Source organism: Lepidochelys kempii, chromosome 9 (genome assembly GCF_965140265.1).
Source record: "Lepidochelys kempii isolate rLepKem1 chromosome 9, rLepKem1.hap2, whole genome shotgun sequence".
NCBI lineage: Eukaryota > Metazoa > Chordata > Testudines > Cheloniidae > Lepidochelys > Lepidochelys kempii.
In genome coordinates this window covers 78683322-78706581 of record NC_133264.1, presented here as the reverse complement: position 1 = coordinate 78706581, position 23260 = coordinate 78683322, and the positions used below count along the sequence as shown (strand labels likewise).

Below are 23260 nucleotides of genomic sequence, written 5' to 3'. Positions count from 1 at the left end.
GCTGCTCCTTAACCCCAATACATTCAGATTGCCGTGAGGGGGAGATACAGAGTTGCTTGCCATAGGAGCGTACTGCAGCGTTAGAACTGTGTACAGCTTCATTGCCTTTGCCCACAGCCCCTGCCCTGGGCTTCAGTGTAGCTCCACAGCCCTGCAGCCCTCTCAATGGGGCAGGAAGATTGCACTTTATTTAAGGAACCAGTGTCAGCCCCTGCTGGTACCCCTGCCTCGTCCACCAGCACAGCCGACTGAGGTATGGACCTGTCGCTGAGGGGAAGCTTGAAAGTGTGTGGGCTGGTTGGAAGGCCAGCAAGGTGGTAATGAGCTTTGGGGAACTGCAGTAAACTGGGGCTTATTCTTGTCACCCCAGTCTCTGCCTGCCAAACCAGGCGCCTCACCTGGGTGCCCTGGCCCAGCCCACACACAGCAGCGAGCATCTCAGGAAGGGCAACAATGTTCTTGCCATCGTGTGGGGAGTGGAGCCCACGACCTTTCACCTAGTCAGTGACTTGACACCCTTCCTCTCAGGCATTGTTGCCTCCTCGACCTTCCTTTGCCCAGGGCCCCCTTCCCAGGATGAGGGAACCCAGACATGCTGGGACGGTGTCTCCTGATGGGCACCACAGAGACTCCCTAGCCAGCTGGGTGTCCTGGCTTCTCACTGGGTAGCAGAGGCTGAGCTGAGGGCGGTCAGCACCTGCCTGAGACCGAGCTAGTTACTCTGTCTGGAGCTCAGGGCTGCCTTGGCTGACTGCTGGACTCTGTGCTTCTCCTGGGCAGATTGGCATTTTCCGGAAGTCGGGGGTGAAGTCTCGGATCCAGGTGCTCAGACACATGAACGAAGCTTCCCCCGACAATGTAAACTATGAAGGGCAGTCGGCCTACGACGTGGCTGACCTGCTGAAGCAGTATTTCCGCGACCTGCCAGAGCCCATCTTCACCAGCAAGCTCACCGACACCTTCCTGCAGATCTATCAGTGTAAGTGCCACTAAAAGTCTCCCTGGGAGAGGCCCCCATCGGGGCAGAGCTAGACAGGGCCCTCAGGGCTGGGAGTGGGTCCAGGCTCAGTAGGGAGTTGGGTCAAAGCTGCAGGAGGTGCTGTGGTGGCCGCTGGGCTGGGCTGCCTAGCTTGGGAGGAAAATCAAGGACTTAGGAGCTCACCCATGGGAGTTGGGAAGAGGCGTCTGCTTGAGAGATGGGGAAACGGAGAGGAGAGAGACGATCTGTGGAGTAAGGGGGCTGATTTGTTGGACCTAGGCTCTATTTAGCCTTATTCTAGCTCTGCGTCCTGAGGGGACTTCCCACTGCTATAGCCTCACCCCATTGCAAATGCTCTGCCAGCAGCAGTGGAGTAAAACTGACTGGTCGGCATAGGCTTCTAACCAGGGAGCAGAGCCGGAGCAGTGAGGGGTGCTTCAGAGCATGGCTGGGCCCTTTCCTCAGTCCCCACTGCTTGGCACCATTGAGGTGGTTGTCGGCATGCAGTTGCACGGCTCTTAGTTGTGACCGAGTGCTGCCCTCAGAGGAATACATGGGCTGTGGTCTGTCCCAGGCCCTGTGAACATGCTGCTAGGAGAGAAGTGTCACCAGGGGAGATTTTCGCTGTGAAATGGCCTACGAACAAATCTTGCTGTGACCAGCTCCACATAATGAGAGGCCGGCAGTAAGGTGTCCTGGGGCTCTTTGACTGGACAGCAGTTTCGGTATGAGGAGAGCAAGTACCCTTATTTTCTGGGGCCACACCTAGCTGCCACTTGGTCCAATCAGCCAAGTCTAGAGGAGCTCCTAATGTGTAGGGTCCCAGAGCCTGGCTGACCACAGGCTCCTTCACTTTGCCTTCAGTTGTCCCAAAAGAGCAGAGGCTGCAAGCTGTCCAGGCAGCCATCATCCTGATGCCAGATGAGAACCGGGAGGTGCTCCAGACATTGTTGTACTTCCTGAGTGACATTGCCTCAGCTGAGGAGAACCAGATGACATCCGGGAACCTGGCGGTGTGTCTGGCTCCATCCATTTTCCACCTCAACGTGTCCAAAAAGGAGAGCACCTCACCCAGGTAATGCACAGTCAATTCAGACTCCCAGCGCTCCCCTCCACAATCCCTCTCCCTGTCTTCCGTACTGGAGACACAGCCTGGTGGTACCCTGGCTGGCCCAGTTACATTGGGGTGCACTCGCTGTGCCATCTACACTGAGGCTGGGTCAGACAAAGCGGGGAAAGGGCTTCCATTCCAACGGGTTCCCTCTGCTCATGCTCTCCATCAGGGGCTGCAAGGGACTCCTAGAGGACATGCTAGGGGGAGGAGCTTCCAGCTAAGGTCCTAACTCTCAAGCCCAGTGCTGTTGGAGTCCCTCTGAGAGCCATGGCACAGGCACAGAGTTATGCCTTATGCCAGGCCTTATGCCACATGGGCACAGTGGACGAGTGGCATAAGGCCTGGGCCACAAGGAGCTTACAGCCTAATCTTCCTCCTGGGCTGAGCACAGCAGTAACAGAGTAATCACCCTGATGGTAGTACAGCAGCATACAGTCCCCAGTGAGGGACATAGTGAGGTTCCCAATGTGAGGGCAGGAGGGGAAGGAGTCTACGGCCAGCCCAGCTCTGCTGAAAACTGATAGGATTAGGAAGCTGCAGTACTGATGTTTCACCACAGGGTGTCAGCAAGACTCTCCTTAGGGCTCCATCTTTTCAATTAGTACAATACAGTGATTCCTCCCCTGCCAGTATCCCTCCCTGTTGCAAGGATGCATAGGGTGCCTCCGGCTGAACCCTTACTCCCAGGTCTCTCGCGGCCGTCACTCCCTCTGCTGGGTCTCACTAGTCTGCATTCTCTTGGGCAGAATGATTCAGAAGAGAGGCACCATAGGAAAGCCTGACCAGAAGGACCTGAATGAAAACATGGCTGCCACCCAGGGGCTCTCCCATATGATCACAGACTGTAAGAAGCTGTTCCAGGTAGGTAGCTGCAGCTCCAGGTGAGCGATTCTTCGTTGTCTAGGTACTTGGCCCCTCCTTGCTGTACAATCTGAGCACCCCTGGATTTTGTCCTCACAGAACCCCTGCTCAGTAGGGCAGTGCTGCCTTCCGCCCGGTACAGCTGAGGTACACGATAGATGAAGTGACTTGCCCAAGTCACATGGCAGGTCCTTGGCTGGGTTGATAAGTGAGCTCAGTTCTTCCAAGTTCTGGGCATTAAACCATCCTTCTGCCATTGCCGTACAGAAGCTAGCCAGCAGCAGGCCCTGTCTCGCCTGTGATCGTGTAACGATGAAACCCTTCTCCTCTCGGCAAGTCAAATGACTGTGGAAAGGGTCTGGGAGGAGATGTGTAGAAGTAGCAGGTGCCCGGGCACTTTCCCTGTGTGCTCTGGGGACTGGCGTACAACTGGAGAGGAATCTGACAGAAACGGTGCCAGTCTGTGTAGAATGCTGCTCTGAGGGAATTCAACTCTCACAGCAGAGTCTGCCTTCATCCCAATGTACTCCTCCCCGACACCCCTCAGCGCCTTGTCATGGTACCTGGGAAAGGCCAAGATTCTCTTTTGAAACCACTCACTGTTACTCATTGCCTGCCCTAGGAAAACTCTATGAAGTGCGATAGAATCAGAGAAGTGTAGGACCGGAAGGGACCTCAGTAGGTCATCTAGTTCAGTCCCCTGCACTCATGGCAGGACTAAGTATAACTAGACCATTCCTGACAGAGGATTGTCTAATCTGTTCTTAAAAACCTCCAATGACGGAGATTCCACAACCTCTCTAGCCAATTTATTCCAGTGCTTACCCACCCTGACAGAAAGTTTTTCCTAATATCCAACCTAAACCGCCCTTGCTGCAATTTAAGCCCATTGCTTTTTGTCCTATCCTAAGGGGTTAATAAGAACAATATTTCACCCTCCTCCTTGTAACTACCTTTTATGTACTTGAAAAGTGTTATCGTGTCCCCTCTCAGTCTTCTCTTCTCCAGACTAAACAAACCCAATTTTTTTGATCTTCCCTCAGAGCTCATGTTTTCTAGACCTTTCATCATTTTTGTTGCTCTCCTCTGGACTTCATCCAGTTTGTCCACATCCTTCCTGAAATGTGGCACCCAGAACTGGACACAATGCTCCAGCTGAGGCCTTATCAGCGTGGAGTAGAGCAGAAGAATTACTTCTCCTGTCTTGCTTACAGCACTTCCACTAATACATCCCAGAAGGATGTTTGCTTTTTTTGCAAGTGTTACACTGTTGACTCATATTTAGCTTGTGGTCCACTATGACCCCCAGATTTCTTTCTGCAGTACTCCTTCCTAGGCAGTCATTTCCCATTTTATGTATGCAACTGATTGTTCCTTTTTAAGTGGAGTACTTTGCATTTGTCCCTTATTGAATTTCATCCTATTTACTTCAGGCCATTTCTCCCGTTTGTCCAGCAGGGCTCCCCTTCCCCACATGCTCCTGAGCACACACTGTGCTGCTACGCAGCAATCCCAGCTTGGGGAGCAATAGGCCAGGCCTGCTAACCAATCCCAGGTGTGTCTCGAGTGGCATTGCAGAGCACTTATCACAGGGCACAGACCCAGACAGGATGGCTGTGCTGTATCATGCTCATTCATCCACTGTCCAGGTGGAATTTCCTCAGTGTTCCAGGGACCTAGTAATTGCACTGGATTGGCCCAAGAATCCATCTGGTCCAGTTTCCTTTTGCCAACGGTGCCCAGGACCAGATGCTCTAGAGGAATGTGCAAGAAGCCCCCAGTGAGCAGTTATGGAATAACCTGCTTCCCACAGGGGATGTTTCTGTCTAACTCCCAAAGTTAATAGCTTATGTCCCTGAAGCAGGGAGGCTTATCTCCCTTGTAGAAATACTTTTTTACCCTCCCTAAATTGACTGCTCCCATCTTAACATTTGGGACATCAGGTGATAGGTGGGGGAGGTGTGACGACACCCAATGAGCCCCGATGTCACTGGACCTAATCTGTCCTGCTGGTTGGTGTGCAGCATTGTTTGGGCTATTGGTATTGGCATCCCAGAGTCAGTCTGGGTCAGAGAGGTGAGCTCAGGGTTTGTTGTGGAGTGATTTCAGGAGACAGAGTGGGTGAGCAATTACTAGTGACCACTCTTGGGTTTTTAAACTTCTCAGTCCCATGTATCTGGTTTCTAGATACCCCCCGACATGATGCTTCAGCTGGGCAACTCCTACGTGGCAGCAGACGCCCACCCGCTCTCCCTGGCTGAGCTACTGAGCCACAGCTTGCAAGGGGAGGGCAAGGATGTCCAGGCTTACTTGGAAGACAATGTGCAGAACCTGCTCAAAGAGTCCTCCGAGAGGTTCAAAGGGTGGCTCAGCACCGCAGGGCCCCAGAACACAGAGCTCTCTTGCAAAAAGGTAACGTCCATACTGGGAAGGCTTTGCACATGCAGGTGTATTTAGAGTATATGGAGATATTCAGCATCAGACTAATCAGTGGACATGCATCCTGGTAGATTTCTTCATGAGCCACAGATACACACAGACACACAGCATGGCTGCCAGCTAAACTGCTCTGTCAACTAGACCTCATACCCTTTGGCTAGGTAGTGTATACAGCAGTTCCTTCCATGGCAGTGTGATGACGCTAACTAGCAGAAGCCAAGGAACTGGATAATCAGAGACAAGCACAGAGTACTCTGTGCCAGGAGGCCCAATAAAGAATCCGCTTTATATTCACTGCAGATGAGCTGGTTCAGACATAGAGGCCTCTCACCTGTGAGCCAATGGAGTAAGCCCAGTGAGCTGCTAACACCTGAGCAGGTCTCCCCTGTTCCATCCAGTAGGGGGCAGGCTGCACATAGTCACCAGCCCATGTAAGGCAGTTCCCCTGCTCCTATGGCAGGGAGGCCTCAAGGGGCCACTTGTTGCCCTTAGGTTTCTTGGCTTGAAAGCCTGACTGAGTTCCTCCACTACGGGCTTCCACAGGTTGGTGACGGACATCCACTGCGTTTGTGGAAGGTCTCCACAGAGATGAAGGCCCCTCCCTACATGGTGCTGCAAAGGGTACTTCGGGAGCGTCACTTTTGGGATGAGGACCTGCTGCAAGGCGAAGTGATAGAGGCCCTGGACAAGAACATGGAGGTTTATCACTACGTCACGGACAGCATGGCGCCCCATCCCCGCAGGGACTTCATCGTTCTCAGGTGAGGTGGGAGGAAGAAGCACTTCAGGGGGAGGGAATCTGGACCAGCATGGAGGCAAGGTGCAATCTCTCCAACTCCCCTATCTAGGCAGGGAGCTATTGGTCCTGGTGTGGAATGTCCCGTGCCTTTATATCAGAGGGTGGTCAACATACCCACCCGCAATTTACCCAGGCAGACTACAGACCAAAGGAGGTCCCCGGAGGTCTGCGGTGTGGCTGCCCTGAGGCGTGTGGAGATTCCAGGTCCTGGCTGGGAATGCTCCCTCTCCATCAGCGACAACATACTGCTCTCAGGGGTTGGGCAGCCTGAAAATGCCTTAGACAGACACAGATCAAGGAGGCGTGTTTCCTTCTGGGAAGCGTATTCTCTGTGGGCTACACCTTTGTGTTAAAGGTGAGGGTGGCTGCAGCATCCTGCTCTGTTTTCTCTCAAGTGACAATGGGGTGGCCTTATGTCCCATTTTGGCCAGGACAGTCCCTTTTTTAAGCCCTGTCCCGGCCATCCTGACTTGTTTGGCAAAAGTGGGCATTTGTCCTGTTTGCTCTTGCCAACAAATGCCCACTTTTGTCAAAATAGTGAGTGATGCCAGCCCCCTGCAGGGGGAAAGCAGGGTTGGGGAGGGGCGCAGGCAGGGCTTGAGCAAGCAGTGACACCAGCCTTGTGGGGGGAGCAGGCAGGGCTTGTGAGCAGCGACGTCAGCCCTGCATGGGGAGGGGAGGGGGGCTCGGGTGAGCGGTTTGGGCCCACGCACTGTCCTGTTTTCCCTTGGGGAAATGTGGACACCCTAGCTTTGCTTGTTCCCTCCTACAGGAAGTGGCACACGGACCTACTGCGAGGGGCTTGCCTGTTGGTCTCCATGTCACTGGAACATGAAAAACTGCAGGTGGAAGGAGGGGTCAGGGCCGTGGTGTTAACATCTCAGTATCTGATTGAACCGTGTGGGTTGGGTCAGTCCAAAGTGACCCACGTCTGCAGAGCTGATCTCAGGTAAAGGCCTTTTACTCTGTTTCTTGCCAAATGCTGGTCCAGTGTGAGATGTGATCTGAGCACAGACTGGGAATGAGGAAGCTGTGGGTACCAATGCTGGCTCCGACAGTGACTCACTGTGACCTCTCTGGTCTGCACAATGGGGAGCATACACACTTACTTGCAGGGGGGCTGGGAGGTGTAATTAGTTTCCGCACGGTGCCGTATACATACAGTCATTGCTAGCACTCCCTACCCCTCCATCAATTATCATTTATTATTTAACACCTCCCCCACACAAGCACACTAGATGGCTCACAGGCAGGTAAATTATTAGTTGCGCTGCAGTAACACCAAGGAATCATGGGCCAGGACCCATTGTGCTAGGCACTATCCAAACCGAGAACACAAAGATGATCCCTGCCCCAAAGAGCTTACAATCTAAGTTCAACATGGTGCAGCAAAACACAAGTGTGGGAGTGGTGGAGGCTGGAGAAGGGTTGCAACCTAGGGTAAGAAGGATGGTCTAGGGATAGGGCACTGGCCTAGGACCCAGGAGATCTACATCCATTCCCAGCTCAGACACGGCCTTCATGTGTGACCTTAATTACCCTGTCCCTCATCTGTAAACTGGGGGTGTTGCTTCCCTAGGTCACATGGATAAAATCCATGTCATGGCTGAGAGACACTCACTCGGCTACTACCATAGTCTATGTAGAAAATAGGAAGATTGCGTGGCTTCTCAGCCTCTTCTAGAGGAATATGACTGGTGAGAGAGAGGCCTTGTGACCCAGCTCAGAAGGGGAAGTTTAGTAGATTGCACAGAGATGGTGGTGGGAGGAATGGGGCCTCGAGGCCACTCCTGCACTGCCAAAGTGATCTGAAGGATGGAAAGTAGGAGGGGTCAGAGTTATGTAGGACCTCAAAGGTGACAGGGGTATCCTCTAGCAATTTGGTTTACCCCAGCAGGTCCCCAGGGAGCTGGCCAGACAAGTTACTGCTGGGTCACAGCTTCCAGTCTGTCCAAGATCACTATTGATCCACAGTCATTCCCATCAGATGGCTGTCCAGGTGCCTGTGTGTAACATGCTGGTGATCCCAGTCCAATTCCTTGGAGGCTGCTGGCATCCCATAGTATCACTGGTAGGAGTCCCTCCAGGTTGGGATGAGATACACTGGCAGGCTGCAGTGTTAGGGGCTCATGTGTCTCTGTTGGGAGTGCTAATTGTACCACATATCTGGGAAAAACAAGACCCTCTGCATTATCCCTTAATTTTCTGCAGCAAACTAGACTAGGGTGGAGCAGCCTTAGCTAGGAAAGGGAGCCAGTGCAGCGTTCAGTCTTGCTTTATAATCATGCCCATGCCTTGCATGGCATATGCAGTGTGGGAGAATGGGGAAGGGAATATTCCCTATGATGTCTGCTGGTGCTTGCTCACACTGCCCCAGAGCATGTATGTTGATAGTCCCTTTTATCCTGAAATGGGCCCTGCTGTTCATGAAAAAACATATTATTCTCCAGCATTTGACAATGGCTTCTTCTCTGTGCTGTTGTCTCTCCAGGGGCCGGTCTCCCGAGTGGTACAGCAAGGTCTTTGGACAACTTTGTGCCATGGAGCTGGCAAGGATACGAGAGTCTTTCTCAGTGCTTAACCCATGTGGCCCTGAGACAAAGATCTGAGGAGACTGGAAGATGCTCGCTCCTGTTTGATCATGAACCTCCCAGACAACGTGGGGTGGAGCATGGAGAGGGAACATGGCCATCAGCAGGCTGTTGGCATCTGGTTGGGTGGGGGCAGTGCCTTTCCAGGCACCTGAGCATGAGCCTTCCTTTGAACCAACCACCAACCCTGAACGAGCCAATTGTTTTTTCCATCTTTGTGTGATCCCTTTTCTCTTACACACCAGGGACCTTCAGAGCTGTGCCCAGCGACATGCCCTCCTGGGCACCAGGGGCCAAACGGAAGCCATCATTTCCTGCTTCCAGAATGCCCGTTGCTGGTTGGAAGGCAGCGAGTCTCCGCCCTAAAGCTCTGAAGAGCAGCTTTGCAGAAACGAACCAGTGTGCTGCTTGTGGGACAGCTCTCTCCAGCAATCGCCCGCCCACCCTGGGGAGAGTGGGGCTGGGGAGTCCATACAGCAGGCTGAGCTGTGAAGCAACTGGACCAGAGTCAGACCCATTAACCCCCTTTGCCAAACTGACCATGGGCTCACTCTCTCAGCCCAGGTGCTGGACTCAGCCACAAGAGTGATGGTGCTTGAAGTGACCAAGGATGATGCTGATGTGTAGGAGAAGTGAGAGACGGCGGAGCTGGTGCAGTGTCTGTATGGCCGGGTGTGGTGTTAGGAGGAGCATCTGCTGGGGATGTTACAGTGTGTGTGAGCTGTACCTAGCAGCGTGGCGTACAGGCAATCGTAGTCTGAGGAGCTGGTTAATGTCAGATGGATGCTGTTGTTATTTTGGTTTATAATTAATGACTGCCATGTGTTGAATGGCAAAAAGGAAGCTATTTTACTCTGGGTGCTGAATTTCACTGGGGAAGGAACTCCAGGTCAGTGCTTTCTACTTGATCAGACACAGGGAATCTCTAGCACCCCTGTTTTTAGAACAGGGCCATGTGGACCGATGAATGAGGGTGCAAATGCTTTGCTAACCAGGGGCCCAGTCCTAATCCCCATTGAATCCAGTGGGAGCTTAGCCATTCATTTTAATGAATTGGATCAGATCTGAGTTTGATGAGTCCAAATTCCAAAGCATACACCCTTGTCCTTGTATCTGTGTGTCAGCTGTACATGGAGAGTTGCCATTACAAGGCTGGGGGTGAGACCAAAATGGCACAGTGCAGCTCCCTGATCCCCCTTTGGCTGGGTTTAGTAAGCATCAAGGTACTCCGAGGGTCAGAGTTCCATTTGCCTTGGGGTGTGGGGGAGGTGAAGAACACCCCCTCCATTACATGAAGACACCCTAAAAATGTATCATCCTGCTGGCAAACTATAGCCTGCATGCAGGGGAGGTTTAATAGCGTTGGCCAATGAGGTGTGACCAGAGGGAGTGCAGGGGGCCTGGTCTCATAACTCCACTGTGCAGAGTCTGCTTCCACTAAGAGAGTAATGTGAGTTGCCCCAAACTATTCTACATTAGTACCATTTTAGTCAACCAGATGGGCAGGGATTGGGTTAGTACAGTCTAGTTTGCTCATATTGTTATGGACACTTGATCTCCCCTTAATTCCCTCCCCCCAGAGAAGCAGTGCTCGCTGCACTGCAGAGGGGAGGGAAAGGCAACGCCATAACTCTTGATCCAAGGATCCCACTTCTGTGATTGTGTCACTCCCCCACTTTCCCTCCAAGCTCAAAAACAATCTGACCATGACATGCACTTGACGGGGTTTCTTTTTTAACCAGAGACCCAAACAACTGGACATTGTTCCAATTGGAAGGCAACAAAACCCACTGGCAGTAGAAATTGTCAGTTTCCCCAGTAACAAACTTTCCCTCTTCCTAGTGCACACCAGCTATATTCTGTTTGTGTTTGGTTTTGTATAACTAACGTTTGGGACTGATTCTTGCCTCATTTTTTTATGTTTCTTTTTCTATCTATAAATACTGTACAGTTGGAATATTAATATATAACTCAGGCGGTAAGAGCTTGGTGCTAGATGTTGAACACCAGAGCGATGTGTGTTTTCTATTTAAGGGACTTCTTTTTTGTATCAGATGCAGCCGCTGCAGATTGTCTGACTTCAAAGGGGGCAGCGGTTTCCCCACCGTGTAATAATAAAGTACTAATGGCATCCGCTGGCTGATGATGAAACCTTGATGGACCCTTACTGCTGAGGTCTGTGCTTCCTTCTTACCCAGCACCAGTCTGACACAGGTTCCAGGGCTGTAGAGCGGGGGTTTGAAGCCACCTGACCACAGCCCCGTGTCATGACAGAATGAGGCGCAGTGTGTAATTCATTAGTGTTTTGTAAAGCATGTGGCAGGCAAAAAGAAATGGACAAGGGCTATTATTATTATTATTGCTGCAGTTGGGGGGCAGTTGCTATGGGTCTCACACAAGTTAGCTTCACACCTATCAGAGGACCCTTCCCGTTGCTCCCAAACAATCTGATTTTCCCCGTTGACTTTCCCTCTGGCCCCAGAGTACAAATGGCCAGCCCTCCTTTCTATTCCTCTGAGCTGCTGGCAGGGGCTGGGCTGTCCTTCCTCCAGATTCCCTGCCTGGCTCAGCATCAGGCTCTGATCAGCACCAACTGAGACAGCAAGGACCCTAGGGTGGACTGACGGAGTAGGCAGTGTGTTTGCTAAGCAATGGAAATTCCTTCTGGGCCCAGGCTGCCAGTATGCTAACAGGAACAAGGCTGGTGTTATCTGAACTGCTGGCCTCACAGGAGGGCTGAAAGGAGTTAGGGGCGGAGGACAGACTGGCAAGCAGTGCATTAAATGGTCATATCCATGCCTCAAGGGGTGGGTCGGCCTGTCAATTTAAGGCCTCCATGTGTTAATCTCATTCTCTCAAAGCCCCACTGTTCTTGGCAGCTAATGCAGAGTTTCATCGAGCTCACAGAGTGGTACCCTCTGGGTTTGTAGCCTACCTGGAGCCCTGCACTGTTGTCCACAGCTACCAGCTGCCCCCATCACTTAGCACAAGATGTGTACGAACATAGCCCTCCAGAAGAATCACAGTGTCATTAAGCAGCATTTCTGATGCACTCTCCCCGACCCCCTTTTCTTTCCTCCTCCCTGCTACCAGCACTTGGTATCTACCTGGTCACCTGCCCAGGGCTCCTACCCTGCAGCTGCAAGTGCCTTGGCTTCAACCAGATGCTAGCTCCTCCCAAAGGAGCTGTGGCATCCAACACGCAAAACTAGGGCAGACGGTTTCTGGGTTCTCTGAGAGTAGAAGCACAGCCCGTCTCTCCTGCTCGCTGTTCTGTGCACCTCACACACCCCAGTGCAGGGGGTAACGCACATGGAGGTGGCTCCCTTGGGACTCCAGGCCATAGTCACAATGTGCAGCATGCTGTGGTCCTAAGGCTGTGCCCAAAGAGAACCCCAGCGAGCTGAGAGCTGTTAACTTTCAATCCCTTGCTCTGTTCCTTCTCCCCGCCCCACCGCAGAGCGAGCCGTGCCCCAAGAGCCTGCTGCTCCAGCGCTGGGATCATTCCAAAACCAAACAGGGGATGTCAGTAACTCCGGCCCTGGGGGTGGCTGAAACAAACTCCACTGGATCTTGGCCACCAGTGGAGCTCGGGGTGGTACGCCCTGCCAGGTTATTCTCACCTGGGATTGGGGGTGGGGCTAGCCAGCCCACGCAGCGTATGGCAGGGAGACAGAACTGCTATTGCCAAGGCAGAGCCCAGCCACCCCCTGGAGAAGGGCAATTCTTGCCTCCTTCCCAGGAGTAAATCAGAGAGCAGCAGAGGCTAGGGAAGGAACACCAACCGGCCCCCCGGGTTGCTATTTTACTGCTGGCAGCAGTTCCCTAGGAATGGTTTGGGGCACAGGCTGCATTAGCCCTGGGGAGTTGGTGCCTCAGTTGCAAGGATTCATTTTCTAAAGGTGCGAGCCCAGGTATGACTGGAGAACAGGGCGTGGCCGTGAGTCCCTGCTGAACATAGTGGCTGGGGTAGCAGGCTCTGAATGGGGACACCTGCCCTGAACACAGGCCTAGCGGTCAGGGTGGTGTAGGAAGTATCAGGGGACAGCACCACCTTCTTTTCCTTGTGCAGCATTTCACCCACAATAGCAGCTGCTGCCTGGGTCCCACAGCCAAGTCTTCCCCAAGGGCTGAGGGCAGCCTCAATAGTTCATCACTCCACCTGGCAGAACCAGTGGCCCACAACTTTCGCCAGGATCACGCTGGCATCTGCTCGAGCTGCCTCTGGCCCCAAATCAAAGCGCTGAAGGCTTCTCATCCCACCTTCCTTCTCCTGGACCCAGACTTGCTTCCGGCAATGCAGAAAACACCTCCCTGGGGCTCTGCAGTGGGGGCAGCGGTTTCAAAGGCTGCTGCAGCAGCTGCCCCTGCGGCTTCTCTCCAGGGCGAAGGGGCAGGGAGCTACAAGGACCATGCAACAGAGGCAGAGGGTTAGGATGAAATACAACATCCCTTTCACAGCAGCTGGTTAATCCTTGTGCTGAACCAGCATCAGCTAAACCCACAGCCCCAAAGTGCTGACGCACAGCAATGAGCCTGCATGGGGCAGGCAGCATTCCAGTGCTTTCAACCGTGGGGCACACGAGCGGAGTTCAGGCCCCATCTGCTATCTGTGACCATTTCGTCTGTAGCTCTCTATATAATACCAGTTGGAAAGTGGTAGCAGCTCCCCTTTGGCATCTTCTGCCCCCACGATGGCTATCATTGGGGCGGGCAATGAACCAGCCAGGGGAGGCTCCTGGGGATGACAGAGACATGGTCCTTCATAGCTACATGCATGAAGCAGAGAGGCCTTTCACCAATCCCAGGCTAAGCTGCTGGGGACTGTCAGGAGCTGCTGGTGTGTATGGATACCAGGGTAAAGCTCTTTCTGGACTCTTCTGGGTCCTGAAGTGACAACTGCTGCAGCTGCTTCTTCTGCAAATACAGCTTGAGCTTCTCCTGGAAGGGGGTGGTGGTCATGGTGTACAGAATGGGGTTCAAGGCACTGTTGATGGGCAGGATGAAAATGACCACCCAAGACGTCACGGTGTCTGTTCCAATAAGGAGAGTATGTTAGTAATCATGGGGGTTGGTTGCCCACTTCCTAGGAAATAATTCAGCCAGAGGCTTTTAGCCTGGAGCCTCAGGGCCACAGTCTGCTCTCAGACACACAGGCATAAAGCCAGAAGAACCCCATTTAAGTCAGAGCTACTCCAGATCTCACACCTACGTGAGTGCAGAGGCTGGCTCTCCCCAGGCATGAGTGGTAGCTGACAATGCACAGCCTCTCTAGCCGGTCTGCAGGCTGCGATTGGTTTTGTGATGTGAGCAAACAGGGACCAGGATGGGAGAGGCACCAAACTCATTACCACCTGTGAGCTGAGCTGGGATTCAAACCCAGGGCGCCAAAGCTCAAAGAAAAATGCATTAACCTGCTCGGACACCTCTAGTACTGAACACATTACACACTGAGGAGGATCATTTATAGACACGTCACCCCATTGTGCAATAAGAGGCTCTCAGCTAAAGGACATTTACAGCAAGGGGCTGAATTACTCAGGCATAATGGGGGAGAGCTAAGGATCTAGGGCGAGTGCAACTCCCATCTCTGGGCTGAATTCAGCGGTGACACATGGCAGAGAAAGTAACACACTGGGTGTACTTTGATCACAAAGCAAGTGCTGATGTAACTTCCACCTATCTGGTGTTCAGCAGGGGTGCAAACCAGGTGTGCCTTGCACACTGAGCTGGGAGTGTGCATGGCAGGAAAAGCCACTAAAGGAGGTCAGTGAGATCAACTGCTCCCACTCCGTTCCCTTCCCCCCCCCGCCGCCATCGCATACTCTCTCTCTCTCTCACCTTTACCTAGCTTGCCCCATCCCCAGCATATCTGCAATCAAATTCAGCCATGAGAAAGCAGACTCAACTCCCCACATCACAGGAGGCTGCCCCTACCCACCACAGACCTGGGCCTAGAGACTGAACCTCTGCTTCCCCAGCCCCAGCCTCTCTGAGCTGCAGGCTGGGAGCCAGCTCCAATGCACTGGCAGGCCAGAACTGGAGAGGAACCTGCCTAGACTCCAGGGCATCTCTGTATGGGAAGATGAGGCTGGTGGCAAGAGGCTGTCAACTAACAGGAGATGGAAGGTGCTGCCTGGGCTCAGCAGGGGGCCAAGAAACAGAAGTGACGTGAGTTTGTCTGGCTTTCGTCTCTCAGCTTTCACCTCTCAGGGTTGGAGCATTTTGAGCATGGGTGTCAGAAGCTGCAGGCCAGCTCTGCACAGATTTCGGGCCTAATGAGGTGCCCCCTGCTGTAAGCAGGAGGGATTGCATTGGCAAGATGGGGTAGTATGAAACCGGTAAGAGGCCAGGATTAGCATGGCATTTGTTGTACAGCTTCATTATAATGCAGGTGCTCTGGGGTGCCTACTCAGTGCATGAGGGACACCTGCAGGGAGCCACCACATGGCACTGCTCTGCATATCAAGGCCTCTCTGTACAGAAAGGCTGATGCTGGCGTGGGCCCCGGCTTAGCCAGGTCAGTCACCTGGTATTTCCACTTGCAGCAGGGAGAGAAGCTTCAGGAGGAAGATGGGGATCCAGCAGAGGGCGTCAGTGAAGACGATGAAGAAGAATCTCTTGGCGATGGCCACTTCCCTGGAGAAGACACTGCGCTCAGCCGTCTTGGTGGCTGTGGTGTGGATGGAGTAGAACATGCTGGTGTAGGCGAACACGATGGTGATGAAGGCAATGAGGTTCAGACCTGGGCGGGGGACGGACGGACACGAAAACCAGCCATGAGTGTGTCAGAGAGCCAGCCCTTCTAATGAAGCAGCCTCTTAGGGCCAATGACCCCTTTCTTCCCCAAGGGAGCAGTGAGAGCCACGTGGACACAGCCAACCTGAGCCGTAATGTGATTAAACAGTAGGCTTCTGCCCCGCTAACATAACAGGCGAGCTTTGGTGAAGCACTCAAGGGCAGCAGCCCCACTCATTGCCCCACCTGCTCCTCAGATGTGTCTGCACCGTGCTAATCTTCTAGCCCTTGCGTGCATGAGGCCCTGGTCTCCTAGGGTCTGAGTCTGGCCCTGCTCTCCCAGGAGTGCTTTGGCTGGAGGTGGCCTCGGGCCTGTGGAGTGGCAGGAGGTTTGTTAAGCCACTTTCCCTCTACTGCAGTAACAAGCAGGCGAGCAGTGATTTATAACAGGGTCTGCCTTAGAGCTCCTGGATCTACACACCGATACTCAGCATCTCCCTGACGCTGGCACTGCATGGCTGCACACCCTCAGCTCTGCTGCCACAGGCATGGATGTGTGCCGTGCCTTTCCTTACACCACCCCTCCCACGGAGAGCACGGAAATGCACCAGGCTTGGGGGCCTTGTGGGACCACGAAGGGGTCAAGAGGGCAGGCCAAAAAAAATCCAACGTTTTGCATAATGTTTCTCATCAGCCTTCGGGTGTGTACCGGGGCCAACATGCTACCAGCCCTAAGGGGCAAACTTCCCTGGTCCCCTGGCAGCAATGTTCCTTAAGGGGCTAGTTTGCTGATTGCTCTCCCCCACTCTCCCTTCATCTCTAGCAACAGCAACAGCATCCTATCTGCCCTCCCTTCCCCACACACCTAGGGCTGCTGCTTTCCTTAGCTGTGCGGGATCAACCCTATTTCAGCCCCTGGCACCCTGGTTGCAGATTGAACTGAGCCAGATGATAACAACAAGCAGCAGCCTGTTGATGGAATCATGTGACCAATCACCGTCAGCTGTCCTGCTGCGGCCCCTATCACTGCAGGGCCTGAGCATCTCCTGCTGTAATGCATTTATCCTCACAGCAGCCCTGTGAGGTGTGGTATCCCCGTTGGAGACAGGGAACAGAGGCACAGAGAGACTAAGCAATTTGCCCAAGGTCACACAGGCCCCTGTGGTGCAGCAAAAAAATTGACCTTGTGTGTCCCAAGCTAGCACCGGGCCCACTGGACCATCCTGCCTCTCACTGCACCTTTCCATTATGCTGACTTTCCTGTTTGACTCTGGGGCAGAGCACACATCAGGGAAAGCAAGTTCCAGACCCCTGTCTACAGCTGCATGGTGCCTACCATCCCCAAGGCTTGGTGGTGCTGCTGTAGCGGAGCAGTCATGCCCCATGTCCTGATGATTCCTTACCCAGAAATATCCCAGTGGAGTAGCCCCTGGCTCCTGGTCTCTCCGTCTCGTCGGACTGGAGTGGGAAACACATCCCGTTCCTCCCATAGTAGTCCCCAAAGGACTCCTTGCACCAGAAGGGGACAAGGGTGAGAGAAAAGCCCAACAACCAGATGACGACCAGCATGGAGAGGGTCTGCTTCTTGCCCGCCCCATAATGGCTGAATGGGAAGACGATGCAGAGGTACTTCTCCAGGGTCATGTACGTCAGCAGCAGGACAGACACCTCCGAGGACAGCATAGCCAGGCTGCCTACCAGCTGGCACTGGATGCTTGCCATCCACACCTGGGCGTGCTTGTTGTACTCGCCGGAGAACTTGAGATCAAAGGCTCCAATGAAGAAGAGATAGATTCCCATCAGACAATCTGCACCTGGGACGGAGACAATGGTGGAGCATCAACCCACGAGGGTAACCCTTGGCAACAGGCCCATAGGCGCAATAAGCCCTTATACAGCTGCTGTTAACAGAAGGCCAAATGTTGCCCTTGGACGGATGGACGGACACACGGACGCACGCACGGACACACGCTCTTGCCTGACATCATCCTAGCCAGCCCCTCCATCCCCACTCCTGACTCACAGCAGAGTGATTTGATGGCCATGGTGTGCTGGCTGTTCTCCATGACAACGAAGGACCTCATGAAGATGACAAAGAGGTTCCCAAAGCAGGTGACACATGCGATGACCCAGACGAAGACCCTGAGGATGATGTTGGCCAGGAGGTTCTCGAAGGAGGAGATGCCATCGGTGTTGGGCTTGCAGCTGCGCACGTGCGGAGAGTAGCTGCAGTATTGGAACTTCTTAAAGTAGCTGCCAGACAAAGGGATATGGCCTGCCTTAGATCCATGCCCAGGCCTGGGGCTCCGTCCCGAGAGGCTAACTTGGGAAGAGGCTTGCCCGCCTGGCACAGAGCCTCATGCACCTCCCCAATCTCATCCCCTTGTGCTCCTCCTTCCTCTCCCCACCTCACCTCTCCCAAACAGTCTCCATGCCCTTCTCCTTCCATTTCCTGAGCCACTCTTTTCATCTCCTTGGAGCAGATTCAGTCTAAACGGATCATAAATGTCTAAACACCGAGTGAGATGTGCCAGCATGGGCGAGGGGAACAGGGCAGGAGCTGGGAACGTGTCAGCAGAGCTCGCCATGGATGAGCACCAAGGACTTTGCAAGGCTCTAGCCAGCATATACAGCCCTTTAGGCTCACGAGCACTGAACCCCCTCAGGATCAAGGATGGGGTTGAAAATCGCAGGCCATCCCTTAAGGGGGAGTGATGGCTCTGCACCACCCATGGGCCAATTTCCTTGTTTGGGATGCCCACGTTTGTACAAGATCACAACTGCTTTTTATCCCAAAATGCAAGGTCAACGTGTAAGCAATCGCCCTCACCGTGCATCCTGACCCCAGTTCAGCAATGCACTTAGGCATCTGCAGAACTTTAAGCATGTACCTAAGTGCTTTGTTGAATCATGTACTATGTAATGATGCATTTTAATCAATAACTATTCAGTACTTTAAACTAATGTGTACAGAGATTCCCTCCAACTCAGGACCTCTATCAAAATACAACATTTCAAAATCAATCCATCATTAAAACCTTTAAAATTCCAGTAACAGGGATTCACATTTTATCCAAGGGTTATTTCATATAAATCCTGTCTTTTAAAACCTCATAAAAGTAATCCTATATCAGCTTAGCAAAACTCTGCATTTTAAAAGGACAGCAAACTTCAAAGCAAGGCTCATTTCAGTTCTAATTTTACACTTAAAGGGGGGAGAAAATGATGTCCTTTGCTATCGCTCATTAACATTACCCAGGTTTTTAATCGAAACAGAGCAATGACAGAAAGTGAAATGTACAGTTACCTTGCACTGTGTATGCTTAAACATTTACAATTGGAGAAAACTAACTGCTTTGTTCTCTGCAAGAAAAGACAAAGCAGCTCACAGCTGGCTGGTTAGTGAAATTTGCCCCCATTTTCCAAGATGCCTGTCCAGTTTGTGTATCAATACATCAGTCTTGTTCTTAACTCCTTATGCCCAAGCAGTGTGCCAAAAGGACCACTCATTTGGGTTATTTAGCAGTTGTTTGCAGAGAACTAAACAACAGCTTTATATTATCTGGCCTGAAAACGTCCCTTTTTCAGTTTCACTGTCAACTATAATCTAACTCTATAACCTTCACAGCTACACATCATTACACAAACACACACACGGATTAATGCTGGATAAAACACCTTTAAATATTGTGGCATTTGTATGTCCCCAGACCTGGAACTTGTTCCCCCATCTCTCTTGGCACACAGACTGTGGCTGCTCTAAACTAAGCCTTGTTGGCTATGACCCTCGAGAGGCCTTTCTGCCAGCTAGGGATTCCCAGAAAGCAGTGTCTTGATCCTGCCACACCCTCTGTGTGGGGTGCCATAGGAATATCTATCTGGGGAGATCCAGCTGTTTTCTGGTCATGGCAGAAGGACATATCAACTGAGGATTGAGCAGGGGTTGTTTAATTTTTCCTGGCACTAACTTCTACCACTGCAACAGAAGCTCCCCCTCCCAATCCTTTTCCCCACTCCCAAGTACTCACATGTGAGACAGATTGGTGAGTTTCTGGAACATGCGGGTCTGGACATTGGGGATCTCCAGACCTTCAATACTCCTGTAAAAATCAATGCAACAGAAGACATGAGCTAGGTTGGCTCTCCACCTGGCCTGAGGCGACAGGCTCAAGGGGCCTGAGGGGAGGCAGAGCTATTCAGTGTATTCAGTGTCTGTGCTGCTGTTCACACTTACAGAGAGCGCAGGTGGGGCAGGCTGTCAAATTGGTTGGCAAAGATCTGCCTCAGGGGGTTGTAGGAAATATTCCTGCAAATGGAAAAAACAGAGTCTTTCTTCCTAGAAACGCCCCACACTACCTGAAAGCAGAGATCTCCCCAGTGCAGCCCATAGAGATGATGCTTGCTTATGTTAAATAGAAATATGCTGAAATGTGAGTAGAGAGCAGTTTGTGGGCCTAAATTTTGGCTTGGTAATAATAAGGCCTAGTAATATATGAGAGAAGTGAGACAATTCAGAGGCAAGTTAGAGATAAGCTAGGATATAACCCCAGGTCATGTTGTAAACATATTTTGGTTTTAACAAGTGGTTTAGACAAAATGTGAATGTGTTGGCAGCATGTTATCTGTATTGATAGTTATCAGAGTGGTATTTACGCAGATGTTAATTAAAATGATGTTTAGTGTTAAATCACCAATAAGAAAATAAAAATATTTAATTATGGCAGCAGAAATATAGATATGGTAAAAGGGAGGCTTAATGCTAATTGATTACGGGGTGTTCGTATAATTGATTATAAAAGGGTAGTGCTCTGCTTTTAGGTTAGCATGCTCATCCACCATCAAGGTACCATTAGAGAAAGGATTATACACCCCTTCTTCCCATGCAGGGAGTGAGACCTCCCCACCCCATGCGACGCACCAGTTCATCTTGGACTGCGGGGACCGCTGCAGTGTGAGGTTATAGTGTAATGGCTGTTGGTTTGAACTGATTATTTTAATTTGATTCTATCCCCCACTGGGTCAGTCACAGTTCTTCACTAAATCTGTAACTGCCCTGGAGGCTTGAACCCGAACGTGTTCAGTCTGGTTCTATGCCTTAGCTGCAAACTATTAACTGGGAACACATAAACCAAGGCCACACGAGGAGCAAACCCATGGCAGACCTTCCCCTGGCCTCAGACTCCCCTGCCTCCCTTGAAACAGTAACATACCAGCTGTTACATACTGGCTGCCACTGTCACGGTCAACCTAGGGAGACCACCTGCAAGTATGAGGGAATGCACTGTGCCTTGGAAGGCAGAGCAGTCTAATGGACTGATGAACAGCACAAGATAAGAGCTGCATACTGTTATTGTTCCTCTGCTGAAGCTGCCAGAACAGGGCCTAGCAGTGCTGTGGGCCCAGACCACTGGTTCCTTTCAATTAGGCCAACCAACAACTGGCCGCTATTGCGGGTGTCACTTATCTGGGTTGGATTTGACGCACTGACTCAGAAGCAAAAGGTTGGTTAGCACCTGTGAGGCATGGCCAGAAAGGGTTAAACATCCTGCAAAACAAATAACCCTCAAAAGACATATGGGGAGATAATGTTTGTGGTTTTGTGTATTTACATATGTATGAATAGGTTCCAGAATGTAATCAACAGTCCCTATCTATGCTGTATTCTGAATCAAAAGAACATCCTAGCATTTAAATGAATTGTAAACACGGGATATCTCAGTATTCATCACTCTTTGAAATGTACTGTGAATGGTGGAGAAACAAGCAAATTGCCTTATGTTAATTCCCTAGCTAAATACCAGTGATGAACTTCCTTCAGAGTCATCCTAATTATCTTTTGTTCCCCAAGGAACTCCCAACTTGTCAAAGAGGACATGAAATTGTATAAAAGACTCTTGGGTCCTGATTCTTTCATCTCAGATCTGCTTGAGGCTTCATACAGGGGGAGCTTAGGCAAAAGGATTGAGATCCCAGTCTTAAACTGGAACATCCTGCAGTGACTTTGGACTATAACCTATGAACTATTTCTGAAAGAACTCTTTGCAGCTACAAAGCTCACCATCCTGCTATGAATCTGAACCTCAATGAATTGAACTCATGTCTGTATGTATACTGATCTTTTTACCATTCTCGCTCTCTGGTTTGTTTTTTAATAAATTTTAGTCTAGTTAATAAGAATCGGTTGTAGTGTGTATTTGGGTAAGATCTGGAATATTCATTAACCTGGGAGGTAATGTGTCCGATCCTTTGGGATTGGTAGAACCTTTTCTTTTATATGATGAAATACGATTTACAGAAATTTTCATCATATTTGACGTGGGTGCCTGGATGGAGGCCTAAGGCTGGATCACTTTAAGGGAACTGTGTTGTTTGGACTTCTGAGTAACCAGTGAGGTAATAAAGAAGCTGTTTTAGGCTGGCTTGGTAAATCTAAGTATTGGACTATCCACCAGCTTTTTGGGGTTTGGCTGCCCCATTCTTTGTAGTTCACCCTAATTGAGTGACCACAGCTGGCCCCCACTGGGACTCTGGTCACAGCCCATTAACAATTCCCTGAGCCAGGTGCTCCCCCTACAGCTGCACTCTGAGCACCCCTCATGGACAGCTGGCTGCCTATGCTGCTCCCTATGGTACCCCTTGAAGACCCTTTATAGTAACAAATGCCAGAGGGTCGGCTCAGTTTAAGGCTTGGGAAGCTCCAATACAGTACTCACAGCTGCTGGAGGTCTTGCAGGTTACTGAATAAAGATGGCGGAAGTTCCTCCAGTCTATTGTTAGACAGGTCACTGTGTAAACAGAAGCAAGATTTCAGACAGCGGGTTCCTGGGGTTCGGGGGGGCACTATATGCACACATCATAAAACTGTTACAACTGGGTAGCAAATGATAGTCCCAAGAATGGCTCAGAGCTGGAGTAACTAGAACGTTGCAGGTCTGTGCACGTTAAGGTGCTTGCAGAGTTCTGTGTAAATGGGCAGGATTGGGGGCAGGTGAAGCATAGCAGAAGGCATGCAGATTAGGGCAGAGGTGCTTGGCAGAGCTAAGGGGGGACCCCAGGACTGGAATAGCAGGCAGTGCTGCTGGTTATGCTTGTGGTGCATTAGAACATAACATAAGAACGGCCATCCTGGGTCAGACCAGTGGTCCATCTAGCCCAGTATCCTGTCTTCCAACAGGGCCCAGTGCCAGATTCTTCAGACGGAATGAACAGAAGAGGGAAATTAGCAAGTGATCCATCCTCTGTCATACAGTCCCCTCTTTTGGCAGAGACTTAATGACACCCAGAGCATTGGACTGCATCACTGATAATTTTGCCTAATAGCCATTGATGGACCTATCCTCCATGAATTTATCGAATTCTTTTTTTCCACCCAGTTATACTTTGGGCCTTCACAACATTCCCTGGCAACAAGTTCCACAGGCTGACTGTGTGTTGTGTGAAGAAATACTTCCTTATGTTTGTTAGAAACCTGTTGCCTATTAATTTAATTGGGTGATCCTGGTGCTTGTGTTATGTGAAGGGGTAAATAACACTTCCTTAGTCACTTTCTCCACACCAGTCATGATTTTATAGCCCTCTGTTGTCTCCCTCCCTTAACTGTCTCTTTTCTAAGTTGAAAAGTCCCAGTCTTTTAAATCTCTCCTCATACGGAAGCCGTTCCATACCCCTCATCATTTTTGTTGCCCTTCACTGTATTTTTTCCAAAGTCTTTCCAATATATTTTTTGAGATGGGGTGAGA

The 23260-nt window shown here is 51.3% G+C and overlaps 2 protein-coding genes across 8 annotated transcripts in view; one reads left to right on the top strand and one right to left on the bottom strand.

The window, feature by feature from the left end:
• Positions 1 to 10950, top strand: part of STARD8 (StAR related lipid transfer domain containing 8) — a 142132-nt gene extending 131182 nt beyond the window's left edge. For all 7 annotated transcript variants that reach the window (XM_073360982.1, XM_073360983.1, XM_073360989.1 and 4 more), the window contains 7 exons: positions 781 to 979; positions 1844 to 2054; positions 2840 to 2954; positions 5142 to 5366; positions 5937 to 6154; positions 6965 to 7141; positions 8684 to 10950. In XM_073360982.1, the coding sequence (XP_073217083.1) occupies positions 781 to 979; positions 1844 to 2054; positions 2840 to 2954; positions 5142 to 5366; positions 5937 to 6154; positions 6965 to 7141; positions 8684 to 8801 (1263 nt within the window). In that variant the 3' untranslated portion in view covers positions 8802 to 10950. The remainder of the gene's footprint in view (positions 1 to 780; positions 980 to 1843; positions 2055 to 2839; positions 2955 to 5141; positions 5367 to 5936; positions 6155 to 6964; positions 7142 to 8683) is intronic.
• Positions 10951 to 11115: 165 nt separating this feature from the next.
• The window catches only part of LOC140916823 (relaxin receptor 1-like), a 26380-nt gene continuing 14235 nt past the window's right edge, over positions 11116 to 23260 (bottom strand). Inside the window, exons 11-17 of the mRNA XM_073358711.1 lie at positions 22235 to 22306; positions 19756 to 19827; positions 19550 to 19621; positions 17545 to 17774; positions 16925 to 17335; positions 15313 to 15528; positions 11116 to 13816 (exon numbers count right to left, since the gene is read on the bottom strand). Of these exons, the coding sequence (XP_073214812.1) occupies positions 13611 to 13816; positions 15313 to 15528; positions 16925 to 17335; positions 17545 to 17774; positions 19550 to 19621; positions 19756 to 19827; positions 22235 to 22306 (1279 nt within the window). The 3' untranslated portion in view covers positions 11116 to 13610. The remainder of the gene's footprint in view (positions 13817 to 15312; positions 15529 to 16924; positions 17336 to 17544; positions 17775 to 19549; positions 19622 to 19755; positions 19828 to 22234; positions 22307 to 23260) is intronic.